Source organism: Diospyros lotus, chromosome 2, assembly GCF_014633365.1.
Source record: "Diospyros lotus cultivar Yz01 chromosome 2, ASM1463336v1, whole genome shotgun sequence".
NCBI lineage: Eukaryota > Viridiplantae > Streptophyta > Magnoliopsida > Ericales > Ebenaceae > Diospyros > Diospyros lotus.
Window position 1 is genome coordinate 40692127 of NC_068339.1, and position 21634 is coordinate 40713760.

The following is a 21634-nucleotide window of genomic DNA, read 5'->3' on the forward strand; positions in this document are numbered from 1 at the left end:
ACAAAGAAGTCAACAGGAAAAATAAATTTATCCACTTTTACCAAAACGTCCTCCACTACTCCCCTCGGATATTTGATACTTCTATCAGCCAATTGAAGAGAAACAGTGGTGGGTGTTGGTTCTTTTAATCCAAACTTCCTAAAAATAGAAAATGGCATCAAGTTTATGCTTGCACCAAGGTCACATAAAACTTTATCAAAATTAATTTCACCAATAGTGCAAGGAATAGAAAAACTCCCTAGATCCTTGAGTTTCGGTGGAAGTTTGTTTTTCAATATAGCGTTGCTCTCCTCTGTTAGCATAACAGTTTCATGCTCCTCCAACTTCCTCTTATTTGATAAAATTTCCTTCATAAATTTTGCATAGCTGGGCATTTGAGCTAAGGCATCAACAAATTGGATGTTTATGTGAAGCTTCTTGAATACCTTTAAGAACTTCTCAAATTACTTATCCAGTTTGTGCTTGCGCAACCTCTGAGAGAATGGAATTAGAGGAACATATGACTTAACCGGCGGTGGAATTACCTTCTCTTGTTCAACTACTACTTCAGGCATTTCAAGTTGATCCGTTGTCTCCTGAACAATACCATTTTCTTTTACCACACCTAGTCTTTTAACATGAGTTTTTGGTAATTGCACCCCACTCCTTATTGTGATTGCATTTACTTGTTCCTTTGGGTTAACTTCTGTATTGCTCGGCCATGTGCCCGGTTGTCTCTCTGTTAGGATTTTTGCTAGCTGCCCAATTTGATTTTCAATATTCTTAATAGCTGCGTCAATCCGGTCATTTCGTTCTTGAAACTTTGAAACTGCTTCTTCCCATCCTCCTTTTTCCTCTTATGGTCTTCCCATTTTTGGTGGATTTTGACTATTTTGATTGTTTCCATAGGAGAAGTTAGGATGGTTTCTTCCACCGGGATTGTATGTTTGAGAGAATGGATTATTTGGTTGCCTTTGGAAATATTGCTGATGTTGAAAATTCTGAGCATAGGCAGCTTGCTCCGTGAATGATGGATTTAGGAGCAACGAACATTCAGGCGATGGATGAGTTGCCCCACAAGTTGCACATATTGAAAGCGATCTTTGCACCATATTAACATTTGAAGAATACTTCAAGGCTTCCATCTACCTTGATAGTGCGTCAATCTTGGCCAACATTAACGTGTTAATATCCACTTCGTGCACTCCGGCCACTCTTTTATGTGAGCTTCTATCTGGCCACATCACTAACTGCTCACTCATTGTCTCAAAAAGGTCGTGAAGCTCCCCGGCTAATTTATTTCGAATTGATCCTCCGGCTGTAGAATCAATTGCAGAGTGACTGTGAGGAGTAAATCCAGCATAGAAAAAATGATTTTGAGCTGGTAGTGGAAAGCCATGACTCGGACACTTTCTCAATAACTCCTTGAACCTCTCCCATGCTTCATGAAAGTTTTCAGACTCGGCTTGCTGAAAAGTTGAAATCTCATGTTTAAGTTGGTTAATCTTGGCCGGTGAAAAGCATTTGAGTGTGAACTTCTGTACCAAATCTGTCCATGTAGTAATACTACCCGGTGGTAATGAGTCTAACCATTCTCGAGCCCTATCCTTCAGAGTGTGAGGGAAAAGGCGCATCTTGAAGGCCTCTTCATTAATTCCTTGATACTTGAAATTCCCACAATACTCCAGAAATCGAGACAAGTGATAGTGTGAATTTTCCTCGTTCATTCCATAAAAGGGTATGTTGTTGGCAAAGAGATTGATCACGTCTGGCCTTAACTGAAAATTCTCATGCCCGTAAGGAGGATAGATTATGCTTGATTGTTCTCAATCATTGGGGGCATCATGAAGTCCTCCATCAGGATGTCTCTTTCATTGACTTCAACGGGCTGCGCCATTGGAACAAGTTGGTTTGCGTTGTCACCAATGTTACTTAGTTGATTTTCCCTCCTTGCTCTTTGTTCACAACGCCTTTGATGAAACGTTATTTCTATCTCAGGATCAAACTCACAAATATCCGAACGTTCTGAACGGCTCATGCACTATCTCAATCCCTGCACACACACAAATTGAAATAGCTTAGCCTAGAAAAATAATGAAAACAAAATTTGATAGTTAAAGCTAATATCAATCAAAGCAATAATCAAAAGAGTTAGTCCCTAGCAACGGCGCCAAAAACTTATCCTTCCTATTTCTATCCCGTAAGTGGACGGATCGTGACAAGTAATGTAATACCCGAGAATGATTTGAGGTCATAAATAATATTTGATGAAGGGCATAAATGGACTTTGTGGAAAATAAGACTATAAGGTACACTAACGCAACTTTGGACGATCGAATTAGTCAGAGGGAGTACCCTGGACTCTAGATAGCCAAGGAAAATGATATAGTATCGACAAGTAATACGAGTTATGATTTTAGGCATCAAAAGAAGTTGGATCGGGAACGGTTCCCGGTACAGCTAAAAAAGGCAATTGTGATTTAGGCTGAAATACCGAATTATCGTACGGGGCATCCGGGAAGTCAATGGAACCCCAAGGAAGTTCATATTTGGCATATAGAGTAACCCTTAAGTAGTTTTTGGAAGAAACAAAAGGGTTTGTAGCTAAAACGAAGATTCGAGCCTAAGTGCAGTTTTTTTCGAAATTGTCAGAGGGAGATCGAAACGATATTTTTTTGGAATTTTAAAGAGAGTGTTTTGGGATATTTCAAAGGGTTATAAAGGTCTTTAAAGAGAAGTTCAGTTTTTGAGCCAGGGGCAAAATCGTAATTTTTGAGGTTGGGGTAAAAGTGTAATTTACCTAAAAATTAGGGGCATTAGCGCAATTAGTCCATTTTTCAGGGACTAAAATGCAATTAAAAATTAGCCCGGGGACCATGTTGAAAAGGGTCTAAGTACAATTATCCAAAAGTTCAGGCCAAAGTGTAATTCTTGAAATCTTTTTACTAGGGGCATTTGGGAGATTCAGGAAAAAAAGCTTCATAAATGACTTTAGAGATAAGGATGAAGTCTCATGATGACGTTAGAGATAAGATGAAGGCTCATGTTGACTTTAAGGATAAGATTTGTATAAGATTTGATTGGATAAGAAAAGATTTGATTTGGATAACAATGATTACAAAAGATATTAGAAGATTTGGAATGATTATAGAAGATTTACAATGATTGCAGAGAATCTTAGAAGATTTTGGAATGATTACAAAAGATATTAGAAGATTTGGAATGATTATAGAAGATTTACAATGATTGCAGAGAATCTTAGAAGATTTTGGAATGATTGCAAAAGATATCAAAAGATTTGGAATGATTATAGAAAATATTAGAAGATTTGGAATGATTGGAAAAGATTTTGAAAGATTTGAAATGATTGCGGAATATATATTTCTTGGTGGCTAAGTTTCCTAAACATATAAATAGGGGCTCAAGGCTAAGGATTCTCTCATTCGAAGTTGTGATACATTTGTGCTATACGAGAGTGCTTCGGGTTTAGTGGATAGAGGGTTTTTAAAGCATACGCGAGGCATCACACGCACAGAGCATTTGGGCAGCACGTGAGGATGTGTAAGGAAGTGGTTTGGTTAAAAGACTCGAGGAGTTGCACCAAAATTGAGTTTGGGCACAAGATTCGAGGTGTTCTGAGTTTCGTTCAAGGTGAGTAGTTCGCTACCAAAATTTGGCTTTCTTGTGAGTGGTTCTCCTCCAAAACTTGATTTATTGTGAGTGTTCTACCGAAAAACTTGGTTTTAAGTTATGAGTGTTTGCCCCCAAAACTTGATTTATTGTGCTTGTTCTATCTGAACATATGGTGATTTCATACAAAATGGTTTTGTGCATTAAAATGGTAATCGGTGACGGTTGGATTTATGAGGGAGGTTTGTCCCTAAACGTTTTGAACTGTGCATTGAATTGTGAATTGTGGCATTGTCTCGAGTTTTATGTGTACGTATGGAATGTCAGCCTCGGATGTTGTCTGGATAGTGTAGCCATAATTCTCCAAGGGCGTGATGGAATAATAGGGGTATCTGATGCTGGTGTGCATGTCAGGATAGCCGCCTTGGTTTCCGTGCTAGACCGTTTGGTCAGGGAAGTTGCACTAGGACGACTAGGTGATCCATACTGTGTTGTTCAAGTGGGATGTTAGCCTAGGATGTTGTCTGGATAGTGTAGCCGTAATTCTCTAAGGGCGTGACGGAATAATAGGGGTATCTGATGCTAGGTGTGCATGTCAGGATAGCCGCCTTGATTTCTGTGCCAGGCCGTTTGGCCAGGGAAGTTGCACTAGGACGACTAGGTGGTCCATGTGAAATTTTGGAGTTGGGATTGTATGGTGGTTCCTAGATGCTTAAGGTGGGAACGTATTCTGGTGAGATGCGTTGGCAGCCCCATTTAAGCTAGAATCGCGTCGCGTCATCATATCGTCGAGTCGGTGTGGTGGCATAGCTTTTAGAGAGATTGCTCTTTCCCCATGGTAGGGTTAAGCCCGTGGGAATTCTCTTGAGTTAGGGCTTACCGGGTGTATTGGTTTATTTCACGTCTTGCATTATTCATGAAAAATTTGTTTTGAACTCTCACTTAGATGATTCATCATCTAATTTGGACTTTGTCCCTGGAATATTCAAATGTTCCAGGTGAAGGAAGCGGTGCAAAAGGGAAAGGAATCGTCGAGGAGTGACGGCAATTAGCGGATAGTTTACATTATGTCTTTTCAATTATGTTATTTACTTTTGAAAACGTCATGTAAACGTTGGTGTGCAACTTTATATATAAATAAAGTGGATTCGGTTATGACCTGTTGAGGTTTCGATCTAGCTTCCGCATTTGTGTTGGTGAACCTGTCTTGGTTTATTAATGGTTCATAGTTGATATATTGAGAAGGTGTAACGGGATCTTCGGGGAATGGTTTTTGTGTTGGGTTTTTGTTTGAAAAAAAAATTTATCCCCAGAATCTTACGTTACGTTAACGCTTCCGAGAATTGGGGTGTTACAAGTAATACAGTGATGAATAGAGTGTTGTACCCACGAGAACTAACTTTTGACGTTTACTCTAACTGATTTAACCTTAACCTAACACACACATTAACAAAGAATTCAACTGTAATGAAAACTAATTTATGAATAAAAGATGCAAAGAAAATAATTCCTTTGATTCAAAAACTCTCAAAGTTAAGGCACTAGGGTTTGTGAATCCACCTTCGGCCTTCTATGATTCAATTATTTGTTACTCGGGTCTTGTTATTCCTTATCTTAGGTTGAAAATTGATGATCCAATCACAACCAAAAGCCTCTCTCAATGGTCATTCAGTTCTATGAATATATATGAGATTAACTATCTCTAGGCAACCTTCGAATATATAAACATGCATTCAATCACGGAGATCATCACAAAATGATTTCATAGGGTATAATGGTATCTCTACCTATTATAGGACCCTATGTTGTTTGCTACCATGTCTAATCCATATTGAATCTCTCGAAAGCAATACAAATCACAAATATGTTCCAATGGTGATCGAGTATCAAAACAAAATTATGAACATAATAAACAATCAACTCGAATGGATAAGAAAATAGCAAATCGAATAACTTTAAATCAAACCATTAGAAGTCGAGGTTTCATCATTCACCCTAGTTATAAAAACTTAACTATGTATGCTCTCAATCAAAAGAAAAGGAAAAGAGTTGGAATCCATAACAAATAATTGAGAAAGAAAAGAAAATAAAAGAAAAGAAAAATACAACTCAAGAGTAGTCTTCAATCTTCCGTCCGCTTATCTTCTCTCCCCAAAAGATCCCCCAAATCTCCCAAGAATAAGTCTTTATATAGTCCTCTTTAGGTTATCAAAGTCCTACACCTTAAAGGAGTCTATCCCTCTTTGATTTGGATTGAAACGAGCTTAAAACGGCCTTTTCATGAAGCTTTGAACCCTACCGTGGTCCTACCGCGGTATGCTTGTTGCTAAAGACTCGTGAGCTCTAGAAACTAATTCTTAAAGCGGTCTTACAGCGGTATGCATTCCGCTATAAGACCGTGAGCTCCATAAACTAATTCCTAAAGTGGTCTTATAGCGTATGCATTCCGCTGCAGGACCGTGAGCTCCAGAAACTAATTTTTATAGCGACCCTACAGTGGTATGCATTCCGCTATAAGCCGCTAGCCTTATTCTTTTGCCTCTTTCTTCATTATCTTCCACTTTTTGCTCTCGACACTCTTTTGCTTTATTTTGAATCGATCCCCGACCATGCCTCCAAACTTTATTTCAATTCCCATCATGCACCAAAATCACTCTTTTTGCTCCATGTCCGCTTTAACATATGCTCCACATCTACATAACCATATATAAAATCAAATCAAGTAGAAATCATGCTCATTGAATGTATAAATAACAAGTTTATAGACCAAAATAAGTGTATAAAAGACACTTATCAAATACCCCCAAACTTAGACTCTTGATCGTCCCGAGCAAGATTATCGACTCATATATATCACACCTCAAGTAGAGAATAGTTAATATTTCAAACTCAATTACAAGTTCGATAGCCTTCCAGGTAGCCTCAGATTTTGGTACCATTCATAATTCACATAGAGTTTTCTAGTAATGCTACATATATATTTTGGACTTATTCCATGTTTTGACATGTGTGTGTGCGAATCCTATCAGATACAATATCATGCATAAGATTGTTGGTATCCTGACCCTTTGATGGTCCTGTACACTTTCCCGCTAGTGATATGCACTCCACCTCCAAACTTGGTCTTTTCATTCAATCCCTAAGCGCTCTCAATCACTCTTTTCTTTCTTGTTCAAGTTTGGTTGGACTCAGCCAAAAATGGCATTGTCTTGGTTTGTGAAGACTCTCCTTTATTTTGAATGTTTCGGCATGCTAACATCCACTAGACAGTCAAACCAACCAGTGTTCTCAATCCCTAAGAGTTACAAACATCAGCACCATTATTGAGATTTTTTTTTTCTTTGGCCTTGCAATATTTTTTTTTTTTTTTTGAACGAGTGCATTTTATGTTCCATCTCGTTTTTTTTTTTTTTTTATATATCTTATGTGCAAGCCTTCACTCCATTAAGCTTTTTGAATGACCCTTGTAACGAGCTTTCAGCCGATGACTCCCAAGCCAGATGATCACGGGGCATCAGGTTTTAAGATATCCCTACGGGCATAATCACTCAAGTCATTCAGGCTACAAAGAAAGGTATAAGATATATGCAGGCTCAAATTTAAATTGGTGCACGACATAGTGACATAGGGATTAGATCACTAACCTATGGTCATTGCCTAGCTTCCCTTAGTATGCCTAACACATTCCACATAAAGCGTCAACACATTCCTCAACATTTTCTATCATGGCTCAACCTTCCCCAAACTTTTCTTTTCATTATGTTAGGTGATTATGTTGCTCACAAAGTTAGTTTAAGGACAAAAGTCTAAATGGAAACCTAGTAGTGTAGTCAACCTATGCATTGAATCTTCTGACACATGTGCTCAAATTAGTCTAACATGGATAATGAATCTCAAAACGAAATGAGTAGCATCACCATCTTTACTCTTTACATCAAAATGGTACCAAATAAGCTTCATCATTGATGGCACGTCTACCCAACAAAACAAGATAATTTTTTATTTTTTTTAATAAAATCATACAACCAGACCATATGACATATGCAAGCTGCCCATAGTGAACCTCCCCCCAAACTTAAACGTTTCATTGTCCCAATGAAACAAAGAGAAAGAAAAGGAAGGAGTGTACTCGAACTATAGTGTCAAGGTTGTGATGGTAGATAGATCAACACATGCTTGTTTTGAGGTATTGGAACTTTTGGCAATGGCTTTGCCCTTGTAAGCAGCTGGTGTAGGATGGCTCTACGGCTGCATTATCACTTCCGAAAATGTACCTACAATGCACAAGTTTGAATATGAGAGGGCAACAACAAATAAGAACGACATGAAGTAGACAGAATCATATGGATGCCCAAATTCCCCCCAAACTTAAACCTCACAATCCCAAACTTAAGGTGCAATGTGCAAGTGAACATTGGTTGGGGTATTTTATCAAACACCAAGTGCATGCTGTTATGATGACCTCAACATTGTTTTTGTGCAAAAATCCTAAGGAATGACACTTTAACCTAACTCAAAGTAAAGAAAATAAGAGGGAAAAAAAACAAACAAATGCAACATGCCAATAAATGAAAGAGATGGGAAATTGGGTTGCCTCCCAATAAGCGCTTGTTTAAAGTCATTAACTTGACTAGGCCTCCATCTTTAAGGAGGCTTGAATCCTTTTTCCATCAACATTTTGTGGGTGCCATTTAATGAACTTATTCCTTGAATGTTAGCAACCTTTAATCCAATCCCCTTCTTTTGCTCCCTTAACACCCTTACCAACTTTTCCTTTTCATGACTTGGTGGCTTGGCTTTTGATGAAGAAGAAACATCCAAAGAACACAATTTGTCTATTTTGGATGGACAATTGTTTTGCTTCTCCCCCAAAGAGCCCACAACCACGGCCTTGTTCTTAGCATCCAAAATTTGTTCTTGCTCATCAAAAGAGTTAGTAATGCAGTTTTCTTTAGGGTCATTAAGTCTCTCTACCAAATCAATAATGTCATCTCTCATTAAGACTTCTTTTTCATTGCCATTAGAATATTTCATAGCCTTAAATACATTAAATGTAACCGTCTCATCATAAATTCTAAGGCTAAGTGTTCCTTGTTGGACATCAATCAAAGCTCTCCCTGTGGCAAGAAAATGTCTTTCTAAAATTAAGAGCATTTCATAATCTTCTTCGATGTCCAAAACAAAGAAGTCAACAGGAAAAATAAATTTATCCACTTTTACCAAAATGTCCTCCACTACTCCCCTCGGATATTTGATACTTCTATCAGCCAATTGAAGAGAAATAGTGGTGGGTGTTGGTTCTTTTAATCTAAGCTTCCTAAAAACATAAAATGGCATAAAGTTTATGCTTGCACCAAGGTCACATAAAACTTTATCAAAATTAATTTTACCAATAGTGCAAGGAATAGAAAAACTCCCTGGATCCTTGAGTTTTGGTGGAAGCTTCTTCTGCAAGATGGTTGAACACTCCTCCGTTAGGTTGACTGTTTCATGCTTCTCTAATTTCCTCTTATTTGATAAGATTTCCTTCATGAATTTCACATAGCTGGGCATTTGGGCTAAGGCATCCGCAAACGGTATATTAATATGATGTTTCTTGAATACCTCAAAAAACTTCTCAAATTGCTTATCCATCTTGTGCTTGTGCAACCTTTGAGGGAATGGAATTGGAGGAACATATGGCTTAACCGGTGGTGAAATTACCTTATCTTGTTTAGCTACTACTTCGGGCTCTTCAAGTTGATCTGTTGTCTCTTGAACAATACCATTTTGTTTTGCCATACTTGGTCTTTTAACATGAATTTCTGGTAGTTCTACCCCACTCCTTGTTGTGATTGCATTTACTTGCTCCTTTGGGTTAACTTCCGTATTACTTGGCCATGTGCTTGGTTGCCTTTCGATGAGAAGTTTTGCCAACTGCCCAATTTGATTTTCTATATTCTTAATGGATGCATCGGTCCGGTCACTTCGTTCTTGAAGCTTTGAGACTGTTTCTTCTTGTGGTCTTCCCATTTTTGGTGGATTTTGACTATTTTGATTGTTGCCATAGGAGAAGTTAGGATGGTTTCTCCAGCCGAGATTGTACGTCTGAGAAAATGGATTATTTTGTTGATGTTGAAAGTTCTGTGCATATGCGGCCTGCTCTATAAAAGAAGGATCCGTGATAACTAGTGGACATTCGAACAACAGATGATTTGCCCCACAAGTTACACAAATAGGATGAGATCCTTGCACCATATTAGCGGATGAGGCATATTTGAATGCTTCCATCTATTTTGACAAAGCATCAATCTTAGCTAGCATTACAGTACTCACATCTACTTCATGCACTCTTGCTGCTCTTTTATGTGAATTCCTATCCGGCCACATTACAAACTGCTTACTCATTGTTTCAAAAAGATCATGAAGTTGCCTGGCTGATTTGTTTCGAATGGAACCACCTGTTGTAGAATCCACCGCTGAACGACTGTAAGGAGTTAAACCAGCATAAAAATAATGATTTTGGGCTGGTAATGGAAAACCGTGACTTACACAGTTCCTTAACAACTCTTTGAACCGTTCCCATGCCTCATGAAATTTTTTTGATTCGGCTTGTTGGAAGGTTGAAATTTCATGCTTGAGCTTGCTAATCTTAGCCGGTGGAAAGTATTTGAGTGTGAACTTCTGTACCAAATCTGTCCATGTAGTAATATTGTCTGGTGGTAATGAGTCTAACCACTCTCGAGCCCTATCCTTCAGAGTGTGAGAGAAAAGACGCATCTTGAGTGCTTCTTTATTAATTCCTTGATACTTGAAATTCCCACAATACTCTAGAAATCGAGACAAGTGATAGTGTGGATTTTTCTCGCTCATCCCATAAAATGGTATGTTGTTGGCGAAGAGATTTATCACGTCCGACCTCAACTGAAAGTTTTCATGCCCGTAAGTAGGATAAATTATACTTGACCGGTTCTCAATCACTGGGGGCATCATGAAGTCCCCCATCAGAATGTCTCTTTCATTAACTTCAATGGGATGCGCCATTTGAATGAGTTGATTGGTGTTGTCACCCATATTATTCAGTTGCTCTTCCCTCTTTGCTCTATGTTCACGACACCTTTGATGGAACGTTCTTTCTATCTCTGGATCGAACTCACAAATATTCGGACGTTCTGAACGACTCATGCACTATCTCAATCCCTACACACGAGGACTAACTTTTGATATTTACTCCCATGGATTTAACCTTAACCTAACACACACATTAACAAAGACTTCAACTATAATGAAAACTAATTTACTAATAAAAAATGCAAATAAAATAATTTCTTTGATTCAAAAACTCTCAAAGTTAGGGCACTAGGGTTTGTGAATCCACCGTCGGCCTTCTATGATTCAATTATTCATTACTCGAGTCTTGTTATTCCTTATCTTAGGTTGAAAATCGATAATCCAATTACAACCAAAAGCCTCTCTCAATGGTCATTCAATTCTATGTATATATATGAGATTAACTATCTCTAATCAACCTTCGAACATATAAACATGCATTCAATCACAGAGATCATCACAAAATGATTTCATAGGGCATAAAGATATCTCTACCTATTATAGAACCCTACGTTGTTAGCTACCATGTCTAATCCATATTGAATCTCTCGAAAGTAATACAAATCACAAATATATTTTAATGGTAGTCAAGCATCAAAACAACATTATAAATATAGCAAACAATCAACCTAGATGGATAAGAAAATAGCAAACCGAATAACTTTAAATCAAACCATTAGAAGTCAAGATTTCATCATTCACCCTAGTTATAAATACTTAGCTATGCATGCTCTCAATCAAAAGAAAAAGAAAAGACTTGGAATCCATAGCAAAGAATTGAAAAGGAAAAGAAAAAGAAAAATACAACCCAAGTGTCTTCAATCTTTCGTCCTCTTCTCTTCCGTACCCAAAAAACTCCCAAAACCCTTAAGAACAAGTCTTTATATAGTGGTTTTTAGGTTATTAAAGTCGTGCATAGTGAAAACTCTCATTTTTCATTGATTTGGACGGAGATGAGCCGAAATCGAGCTTTGATTTGAAGTTCAGAACGCTACCGCAGTATGCTTGTTGTTGCAGACCCGTGAGCTCCAAATAGCAATTCCTAAAGCGGTCCTACAGCGGTATGCATTCCGCTGTAGGACCATGAGCTCGAGAAACTAAACCTTAAACCGATCCTACAGTGGTATGCATACCGTTATAAGCTCGCTAGCCTTTTTCTTTGGCCTCTTGCTTTATCATCTTCCACTTTTTGGCTCTTGATAATCTTTTGCTTTCTTTTGCATTGATACCCGACCTTGCCTCCAAGCTTTATTTCACTCCCATTATGCACCAAAATCACTCTTTTTGCTCCAAGTGTATTCAACACATACTCTACATCTACATAACCATATATAGAACCAAATCAAGTAGAAATCATGCTCATTGAATGTATAAATGCTAAGTTTATAGACCAAAATAAGTGTATAAAAGACACTTATTAGTTATTACTTAGTCTCTCTCTAGAACCCATCTGGGAACATAAATACCCTTTTGAAACACGGAATAGAGATATACACTTGCATCATACATCATACTTTGGACATACATTGGACTATTGTCTAACTTTGGCATCGGAGGGCCCGCATGAGAGAATCTCCTGCATGTTTTTCTGACTTTTATTTGTGCCTGTATGCTAAGTCCTAGCCTAGCTCACCTGAATAATCGAAACCCTTGCCTCCCAAAGGCCTATCGGGGTCCTCTTTCTCTTGATTCCCCAAAGGCCCATCCGGGAAACTCATCCGAAAGCCCCTGAGGACCCATCAAAGTTTCTGCCTCTTTAGATTCTAGCTTTGACCCATTCCAAATTCGTTTGCCTTACTCATGGTATATAGGACCCTTTGCCATGGTGAAGGACTCTACTCTACCTGATCCCAAGACAAATAAATTTAATTGTTGTAGTCTGGTAACAACAATTTTCAGACTACAAATATTAATTGTTATTACCAGACTACAACAATTAACATTTGTTCGTCTTGGGATCAACCAAAGCAAAGTCTGGGTGAGAAGGTGAAGGTCGGGCACCACTGAATGAGACGGACAACGAGGGCCTCAACCCATTGGCTGGGGGAGCTGAGGGACAAAGCCTCACAACAGTTGTAGGGTTTACAAAATAGAGGGCAGTCCAAGGCCACGCAAGGGTCTTCCCTACGTGGGCCCTCCGATGCCTCAGTCAAATACTAATATCTGGAAAATGTAATACAGATGTATGTAGATGTATGTATGTATGTATATATGATGTGTACAATATGAGCCTCTAGGGGAGTAGGATCTCAATGAGGCCAGGGCCTTGGAGGTACATTTGGGGTGAAAGTGCCCCAATGAGTATCCTCTAGATAGGTCCGAAAGGCTTTCGGAGCCACCGAGTGACTTGTGGCCAGGCGACTTTGGGTAAGCCCCAGGCCTTGACATGCAAAGGCTTGGCAGGAAACGTGCGCGACTGCCCAGAAAGGTCATTCACGGATACCTGTAAAGGAAATACTCATGGCACGGAATGTGTGGGCACGTCGGGGCGCAATTGGTGCGCGGTAAGAGACCACGTATGGGGCACATGGGCATGACATAACCCAGGTGGGCGCGACCAAGGCCATGCGGGGAGTACTAGTGCATAAATTGGGGTAGCATGGGGCCCACGTAGGGCCATGCATGGCTGCGTGTGGCGCTAGCTAACATGACATGGCTGGGCTGATGGGCAGTCTTCGGCCAGGTCTCGAATGGGTTTCGGGTCGAATCCCAAGTTGACACGGATGGGTTTTCAAGGCCAGAAGGGTCTCTACATAGCCATAAAGGGCCACACATGGCTAAGGATGGCTAAGGTAAGCGCACTAATAGGCGCTGGGTCTTCAATGTCGGATGGGTCTACGGGGCCACGCATGGCTAAGGCTAGTGCTAAAGAGGTGTCCGGAAGGGAACTCTCTTGGACATGTGCGCTGGCTAGCTGGTAAAGGGCTTGTCGTGGCCTAGAATGGCCAGAAAAGGCCATGCATGGGACGACCATCCCCTTATATAGGGTCGCCCCCCACTTTCTGGCTCCTTTCTTATTTTATTACATATTTGATATATTTTGACATATTTGGCTTTTTCCTTTTGCCTTTGCTCCAAAAGGTAGTACCCAACCGAACGAATGTCCAGCCATATGCACATTTCTCGAGGACTATGGGCACGTTTCTCGAGGACTATGGGCACGCATCTCGAGGGGTCGAGCACACTTCTTAGGGACTATGGACATGCTCCCTGAGGACTTCTATGAGGAGAATTGTCCCGGAGGCTATGCCACAACAAAAACAAGGTGGCAAAGCAAAAAAAAAAAAATCATCATCTCCTAAATGTCGCCCAATCTCTCATATTCCAAATGAATGTACCAAAAAGGTTTTGGGATGAGGCCATCCTAACAACGGCTTTTCTCATTAATCGGCTCCCTTCTAGGCTACTTGAGAACAAAACTCCTTTTCAATCTCTTTTTGAAACCCTTACCGAATGTGTTCCTCAAAACATTCCAAACCTCAAAATGTTTGGTTGCATAGCCTTTGTTCAGATCCATAAACAATATTGAAGCAATTTGACTCTAGAGCCCTCAAGTACATTTTTCTCAATTACTCAAGTTCTCAAAAAAAAGGTCTAAGTGTTATCACCTATTTTTCTATAAGATCTTTGTATACATAGACATCACAGTTTATGAAATTGACCGTGTTTCTCTGTATTAGAATCTAATCATCAAGGGGAACACTATTCTAGGAAGATGACATTCTTTCACTAGATCTCCTAAACCCGCTAACTCACTCGGCCACATCGATACAACCAAGCCCTAACCCAACCATGTCGACTCACCCAAGAGATGAATCTGCCATTTCCTTACCTGACCATTATGCTAAAATCTAATCACTCATTGACTCTACCTCCAAAGAAGAAATTTACAAGTTCACCACATGCTTACTCTAGGAAAGGAAATTCCAATTCAGCTCCAATGCGAGTTCCATCATCTGAATCGGGACCCAGAATTGAGGTAGGTGAACCTTTCACAAGTAAACTCACCGTCACTTCCTCTCTTCATGATATATTTGAACCTTACACAGGTAAACTCATTGATACATCCTCTTTCTTGGTACTTTTATTGATCTCGATCTTTCTATTGCTTTGAGAAAAGGAATCCAAAGTTCTACAAAAAACCTTATTCCACATTTTATTTCCTATGACAAACTCTTTCTTCATTGTCAGACCTTTCTCACTAGTCTAAATTCTATCGATATCCCAAGAAGTCTGTAAGAGGCGTTAAAAGAAAAAAATTGGGTCTAAGCCATGAAAGAAGAAATGAATGCTTTGGAGAAAAACAAAATATGGGATATTGTCACGAGACCAAAGAAAACAGTCCCAATAGTGTGTACATTGGTGTATACTTTAAAGTATAAGCTTAATGGGCCCTTGAAAAGGTATAAGACAAGATTAGTGGCCAAAAAATATGCTTAGAAGTATGGGAATGACTACCTAGAAACCTTTGCCCCTATGGTAAAGATGAATACAAGCCGTATCTTAATATCCTTGGTTCTCTATTTTGATTAGAGTTTATGACAATTTGAAGTAAAAAATATCTTTTTACATCGAGACCTTGAGGAAGTGGCGTGCATGGAACTACCACTTGGGTTCAATCAGAATGTTGAACAAAATCAAGTGTGTCGACTAAAAAAGGCCCATTATGGCTTAAAGCAATCTCTAAGGATGTGGTTTAATGGATTTGCATGAGCAATGAAGAAGATGGAGTACAAACAAAGCCAAGGGGATCATACCTTAATTATCAAGCATTCACCAAATGGGGAGGTTATTGCACTTCTAGTGTACGTGGATCACATTATAGTGACAAGAAATGACATGGTTGAGTAAAGTCGTTTAAAGGACCAATTGGCTAGGAAATTTGAAATCAAGGATTTTGGAAGATTAAAAAACTTCCTTGGGATAAAGGTGGCTTATTTGAAGGAAGATATCTTCTTATCTCATAGAAAGTATGTGTTAGATCTATTGAACGAAATTGAAACTCTATGAGGAAAAGCTGTAAGTATCCTAATTGATCAAAATCATAGGTTGATTGAGAACATGATGAAAGAACAATTGAGAAAAGAAGGTATCAAAAGTTGGTAGGTAGATTAATCTACCTATTGCACACAAGGCCAAACATAATCTTTGCTATTAGTACAATTAGCCAATTTATCCATGATCAAAGAGAAAATCATATGCAAGTTGTTTAGAAGATCCTTCACTATCTAAAATCAACCCCAAGAAGAGATATTTTATTTCAAACTAGCCAAAACTTATCCTTAGCAACCTACACTAATACAGATCATGCAAGCTCACTATCTAACAAAAGATCTACCTCAGACTTACACCTTTATAGAAAATAATTTGATAATATAGAGAAATAAAAAGAAGAATATGGTAGCAAAGTTAAGTGGCGAAATAGAATTCACGACAATGGCATTAGGTATATATTTGTGAATTACTGTGGCTTCAAATCATTTGAAAATTAAACAAAATATGAATATGAAACTGTATTGTGATAAAAAAAAAAATTACCATTATCATTGCACATAATCTAGTACAACATAATCAAACAAAAAATGTGGAAATAGAAACACTTCATTAAAGAGAAGATAGAAGCAAGACTTGTTAGCATACCATATGTACCATATGAAGAACAGATTACAAATGCTTTAATTGAGAGACTTCCCATACACAAATTCCAGGAATTAACAAGCAAGCTAGGAATGCATGATATTCGTTCACCAACTTAAATGAGAGGATTAGAAATCCCTAGAATGTCTCTATGTTTAATTGTGAATATTGATTCCTCTAATCCCGTCCTTTTATTCAAGATCAAAATCTATTCCTTCATTTTATTCAAGATTTAAGTTTGATCCTTTCCTTTTGTTGAAGATCTGATTTCCTTATTAGCTATTATCTGTCTTTTACATCTAGGGATCAACCTTGTATGTATGTATCAAAATTTTGTATATGTATAATACATACGAATTATCATCTTTTTTTCTTGTTCTACAATTATATTTGTTTTTTTTATTTAGTTAGGATCGATTTAATTAATTTTTTTTTGCTTTTGATGATGAAAAAATTTAAAGCTTTGGAATTTGAAAATGAGATAAATTTTATCTTTTAAAATTGAAAATGCCAAAATCCAAATAATGACAAAAGGATAAATGAGTTATTCATAATTAAAAATTGTTGACAATTTTTTAAAAATGTTGATCGCTTTTAACTTTAGGTGAATGAGCTGAGGAAACAAGTCGACCGTTTTGGAAAAAAAGTCGATCTTTTTTTTTTAAGGTCAAAAAGAGTCGACCATTTTAGAAAAAGTCAATTATTTTTAGCCTTAGGTGAATGAATTATGCAAAAACAATCAACCATTCTCTTGAACTGTCAACAGAGCAAATTTCAACTCTTTGTTATTTTCACGTAAATTCAAAAAATGTAGATCATACTGTATAATGTCAACTTGTTGTCAAAATTGTCGACCATTTTTTTAAAAGAAGTCGAACGTTTGCCTAAAACTGTGAGTATGTTTCAAATTTCTCAAAAAAAATGTCGATCAGTTTGATAAACTATCGACTGTTTCTTCATTGACATGTTTAAACGACTAGTTTGTAGACATTAAAACTCTCCACGGCTCTTGCAGCGACTAGTTAATTCAATGCACGAGAGAATACTATAAATACCAACCCAATGATGTACTAGAGAGGTTGATCAAGTGATAGAAGCTTACAAGTGATATTATTCTTCTTACCGGTGCTTATACTTTCAATATTTCTCTCAATCCAAGGCTATTTATCTTTGTAATATCTTGTTAAAGCTTTGTCGCATATTTTAAAGAGATCTTTGTAACTAATAGTGTCAACTCTCAAATTATTCTCTGGGTAAATTATGTTGTATTTCCTAACAGTTGTACTAGAGAACGTACTTGGATATAAATAGGAGGTTGCAAATTTCTAATGATTTTATTGGATGACCTACTTGGTTAAATAGAAGGTTATAATGGATTTTGAAAATTTTAGTAGGAAGATAGAGTAGTGGAGTAGGTTGAATTGAGCCGAATCACTCTAAATCTTTTATATCTTTTACTTATTTTAATTTATATTTTCTCTTACTCCTAATTCCCTGTTTTCAAATTTCTCTTTAAAGCCTCTACAAATTTTTAAACACATAATTCACCCTTCCTTAATATGAGGTGATATTAAATTACACAAAACTAATAATTATTAGTGTTAACAGATGGACCTGAGAGCAAAAAAATGTTAACTACAAAGACTCCTAAAAATATTTTAAAATCACAAGATATGTCTCAACAATGACTCAAATCACAAGAAATTTGGATGCAATTTACCTTTATTTTAATTTGTTTTGTAACTTGTCACTTTAGCTCTACTTTAGTTTCTTGAAGCCAACATTAGCTCTAGTTTTTGGTTTACATACATTAATATAAATTCTAAATTTATTTAATTATCAAGTTTATATTAATTTTAATATTAAGTAATTTTTCGATTTATATTATAATATATCAAGTCCATTTTTATTAACAAAATTTAATGAAAAATTAAAAGATGGATTGAATTATATCAAATATCAAAATTCAATAATTTGAGGGTATAGGCACATCTCTACATGCAAATTATTAAATTTTGATAATAATATCATTAAATGCTATGTCTAAAATTGAGAAAGAGAAAGTCGAGAGGTTGGTTGGTCAGCAACCTTGTTAGCCTTTGCTACCAACTACCTACTCAAAATGGAGGTGCATTTTAACGAGTCAAGATTTGTTGTCTCAAAAGGCTCCTTCCTTTTTTGTTCATCTAATGAAATATGATCACATCACTCATTATCAAATAGTAATTTTTTTTAAAAAAACAATTATTAAATTAAACAAAAAATTTATTATTTGAATAATAATTTTTTTATTTGATTTTATAATTTTTTAAAAATTATTATTTAATAATGGATTATGTGACGCATTTCATTGGATGATAAGGGAGGGAATAGCTATTGGGACAGCAAATTTCGACTCCTTGCCAATTTTGGAGTTAATTACACAGTTGGATACAGTACGACAATCAACAGTACGACGACGACGACGGCGGTGGTGAATCATTATCGTCAATTTTATTTTTATTATTTTTTTTTTTGGATTACGCCTCATTACTAACATCCTCAACCACCTTACCCCTAGAACTACACTGAGGAGGTAAATCGAGAGATGTGCCTAAATGATTAGGGTGATAGACCTTAACACCACTAATATCACTTCTAAGGTCCTCACCAGAAAGAAGCATTCTACTTCCCCAAGCAATCGAACTCACACTAAGAACCTTCAGACAAGCTTTCAACCTACACCTTTATCACTTGACTATGCCACTAGCGGCATTTTATTTTTATTATTATTATTGATATATGTTGCTTAATTTGATCGAAATTTACATTTGCGAGCCATACGTCTCGACTCTCTCGTCAATCCAAGCCCGCATGTCGGCCAAGACAAGATTGGCGTTCTCGTCGGGCTCGCCCTGTACCAACGAATGGTACATGCCCTCGTACAGCTTCAGCGTCTTGTCGGCGCTCGACGCCTTCTCGTACAGCATCTGCGACCCGGTATGGCAGGCCAGGCCGTCCGCCGTGCCGTGCGCGGCCAGGAACGGCGCCTTCACCCTGTGGAAGTTGCTCTGGATGTACTCGCACACCCTCGCCAGCTCCCTCATCGTCCCCACCCTCGGCTTCCCCGTGTACCTTCTTGGGTTTCTGGCGATTATCTTCAGCTTCTCCGGGTCTTTTATGGCTTTTCCGACCATCTTGTTGTCCGGCATCGACGCCCACGTGTCTGCCAAGCCGAACAGCAGCCCGTACACGAACAGCCTCACCTAATTAACCCATTTGATGATTTCGATTGATTAATGTCATTTGGTTTCAATTCGATCGGTTTCTTATATCGCAAATTTTCAAAATTTTGATTCTTGATTTTTGGTTTGGGTTTGAAATAGAAGTAGCAATTAACAGTAAAACCGGTACCTTGGATGGCTTCATGTTCTCTGGAATGACGAAGAGTGGTGCTGAGAAAATCAGGCCGGTCCAGGTGTCGGACTCCGACTGGAAGTACATCAGCATGGTAGCGGCGCCACCCATGGACTCGCCGAGGAGGAAGGCCGGCAGGTGCCTGTATTCGTCGCTGCGGCGCACGCTGAGGAAGAAGGAGAGGGACGTGGCGGCGATCTTCTCCATGTCTCCGAGGTAGCAGCGGAGGCCCTCGGAGCGGCCGTGGCCTAGGAGGTCGGCGGCGAAGACGGCGTAGCCCCAGCCGGCGAAGCTGATGCAGAACTTTTGGAAGAGCCAGCCGGTGTCGGAGCCGTAGCCGTGGGTCATGAAGACGGTGGCCTTGACGGGGAGATCCAGCGGCAGGAAGGACTGCGTGAAGATTTTGCCGTTGGGGGTTTCGAAATAGGATTTGGTGTTTCGGACACCCTGGGAAGTGTAGTATTCATCCTCCGGCATGTCCCCCCAGAAGTTGGGCGGCGGCGGAGGAGGCGAGGAAGCATCGTCCGGCATGGTTCGTGCGGCCGCGAGATTCCGGCGAACGGGAAAGATGGAGGGATGGAATGATGGGACAGTTTTAAAATGTGTAGGAATGGTGGTGGTTGGATGGGGTTGGTGAGGATTGCTTCGGTTTTTTTCTTTGTATTTTTTCAATATTTTCCAAAGAGATGGAAATTTCAAGTTATTATTATTACTAAGGTGATCAAATCTTGAACCATCATGATATATAGAAAATTAAGTATTTTGATTGAAAAAGTAGGTTTCACCTATGACCTACCCTCTGGTGGGGATGGGATGTGGGGCAGGCGAGGTTGGTGGGTGGGTGGTTGCTCACTCACTTGATTGATTGGTAGGGTCCGCCACTTAGCCAAAACCAACCAATTTGTAGCCAAATGGACCAATTTCACCAAACTCCAATTTCTTTCGTTTCTTTTTCCTTTTTATCTTCTTAAGCGACCGTTCATCACTTATGTTGTATAGAAATATTTTATAAGATTCGTTTTTTCGTTTTGAAAATATTTTTGAAATATTTCACATTCCTGTTTTAGATCCTATTTATGTTTATTTTTTTAAAAAAATATTTATTTTTATATTTTTATTTTCTATCAAAAAAATTTTTATTTTCATTTCCGTGTAACATAATTCATCACGAAATAAATTTGACTGATGAAAAAGGTAGATTTAAAGTCAAGGGTTTAATTAATGGAAGGTAGTACACCAGTCACTTAAGTTCTTCGTGAGCGGCGTAGTTTTAACTTGATAAATATTTATTTGTATTTGACTCATATTATAAATGAATCAAATTTAAATTTTAATTTAGAGTTAGATTTGAGTAAGACAAATCTCGCCTCATGAAATAATTTTTATTATTATTATTTTAATATTTTATTATTTATTCTTTTATTTGTGATAATCATATTTATGTGTTGTTTAAATAATATTATTATATTTATTTTAAGAATTTATACTTATATTTGTTATTTTTTTATTATATAAAAGTAGATTTTAATATTTTTAATTTAAAAAAAAATCTGATGAGCTCAAACTTAAACTCGTTTAACATGATAAATAAAATTTTGGTGAGCCAAACCCGGGATTGATAAATTTTTAACATACTCGAGTTTGAACACATTTTTAATGTTAAACTCGCTAAAATCCTAAGGTGTCAAGTTCGAGCTGTGAAAATCTCGGCTTGATTTGATTACAATCTAAATTAACGGGTGAGTTTTAATAGTGTTGTACAATAATATTATTAATTTAATTATTTTATAGATTAAATTAATAATTACAGAAATCACGTGAGAGATGGGAAGGAGCAATTGTGAGAATATGCCTAGAAAAATTTGTAACATTTAGGTTATCAGGAATTTAAGATAAATAAAGT

The 21634-nt window shown here is 37.8% G+C and overlaps 2 protein-coding genes and 2 non-coding genes across 4 annotated transcripts; 2 read left to right on the forward strand and 2 right to left on the reverse strand.

The window, feature by feature from the left end:
* Nucleotides 1–1371: 1371 nt before the first annotated feature.
* Nucleotides 1372–1478, forward strand: LOC127796104 (small nucleolar RNA R71). The gene has a single exon (XR_008021935.1). It is a non-coding gene; the product is annotated as a small nucleolar RNA R71 (small nucleolar RNA).
* A 6373-nt stretch (nt 1479–7851) lies between these two features.
* On the reverse strand, nt 7852–9846 carry LOC127794819 (uncharacterized). Its single transcript, XM_052326074.1, has 2 exons — nt 9000–9846; nt 7852–7883 (listed from the first exon to the last, which is right to left on the reverse strand). Exons 1-2 carry the CDS (start codon nt 9844–9846, stop codon nt 7852–7854), a joined length of 879 nt encoding a protein of 292 aa, XP_052182034.1.
* Nucleotides 9847–10126: 280 nt separating this feature from the next.
* On the forward strand, nt 10127–10233 carry LOC127796119 (small nucleolar RNA R71). Its single transcript, XR_008021948.1, has one exon. It is a non-coding gene; the product is annotated as a small nucleolar RNA R71 (small nucleolar RNA).
* Nucleotides 10234–18711: 8478 nt separating this feature from the next.
* LOC127795042 (caffeoylshikimate esterase) lies at nt 18712–20394 on the reverse strand. The gene is made up of 2 exons (XM_052326458.1): nt 19729–20394; nt 18712–19580 (listed from the first exon to the last, which is right to left on the reverse strand). The coding sequence occupies exons 1-2, from the start codon at nt 20260–20262 to the stop codon at nt 19140–19142; spliced, it is 975 nt and encodes a 324-aa protein (XP_052182418.1). The 5' UTR covers nt 20263–20394; the 3' UTR covers nt 18712–19139.
* Between the last annotated feature and the right edge of the window lie 1240 nt (nt 20395–21634).

Excerpts from the sequence above, each read along its gene's own strand:
- LOC127795042 (XM_052326458.1), bottom strand. The coding sequence starts at position 20,262 with ATGCCGGACGATGCTTCCTCGCCTCCTCCGCCGCCGCCCAACTTCTGG. Across the intron at positions 19,581-19,728 it reads AGAACATGAAGCCATCCAAG|GTGAGGCTGTTCGTGTACGG; the intron begins GTACCGGTTTTA and ends TGGGTTAATTAG.
- LOC127794819 (XM_052326074.1), bottom strand. The coding sequence starts at position 9,846 with ATGGTGCAAGGATCTCATCCTATTTGTGTAACTTGTGGGGCAAATCAT. Across the intron at positions 7,884-8,999 it reads TTCTATTCCTTGCACTATTG|GTACATTTTCGGAAGTGATA; the intron begins GTAAAATTAATT and ends TGTGCATTGTAG.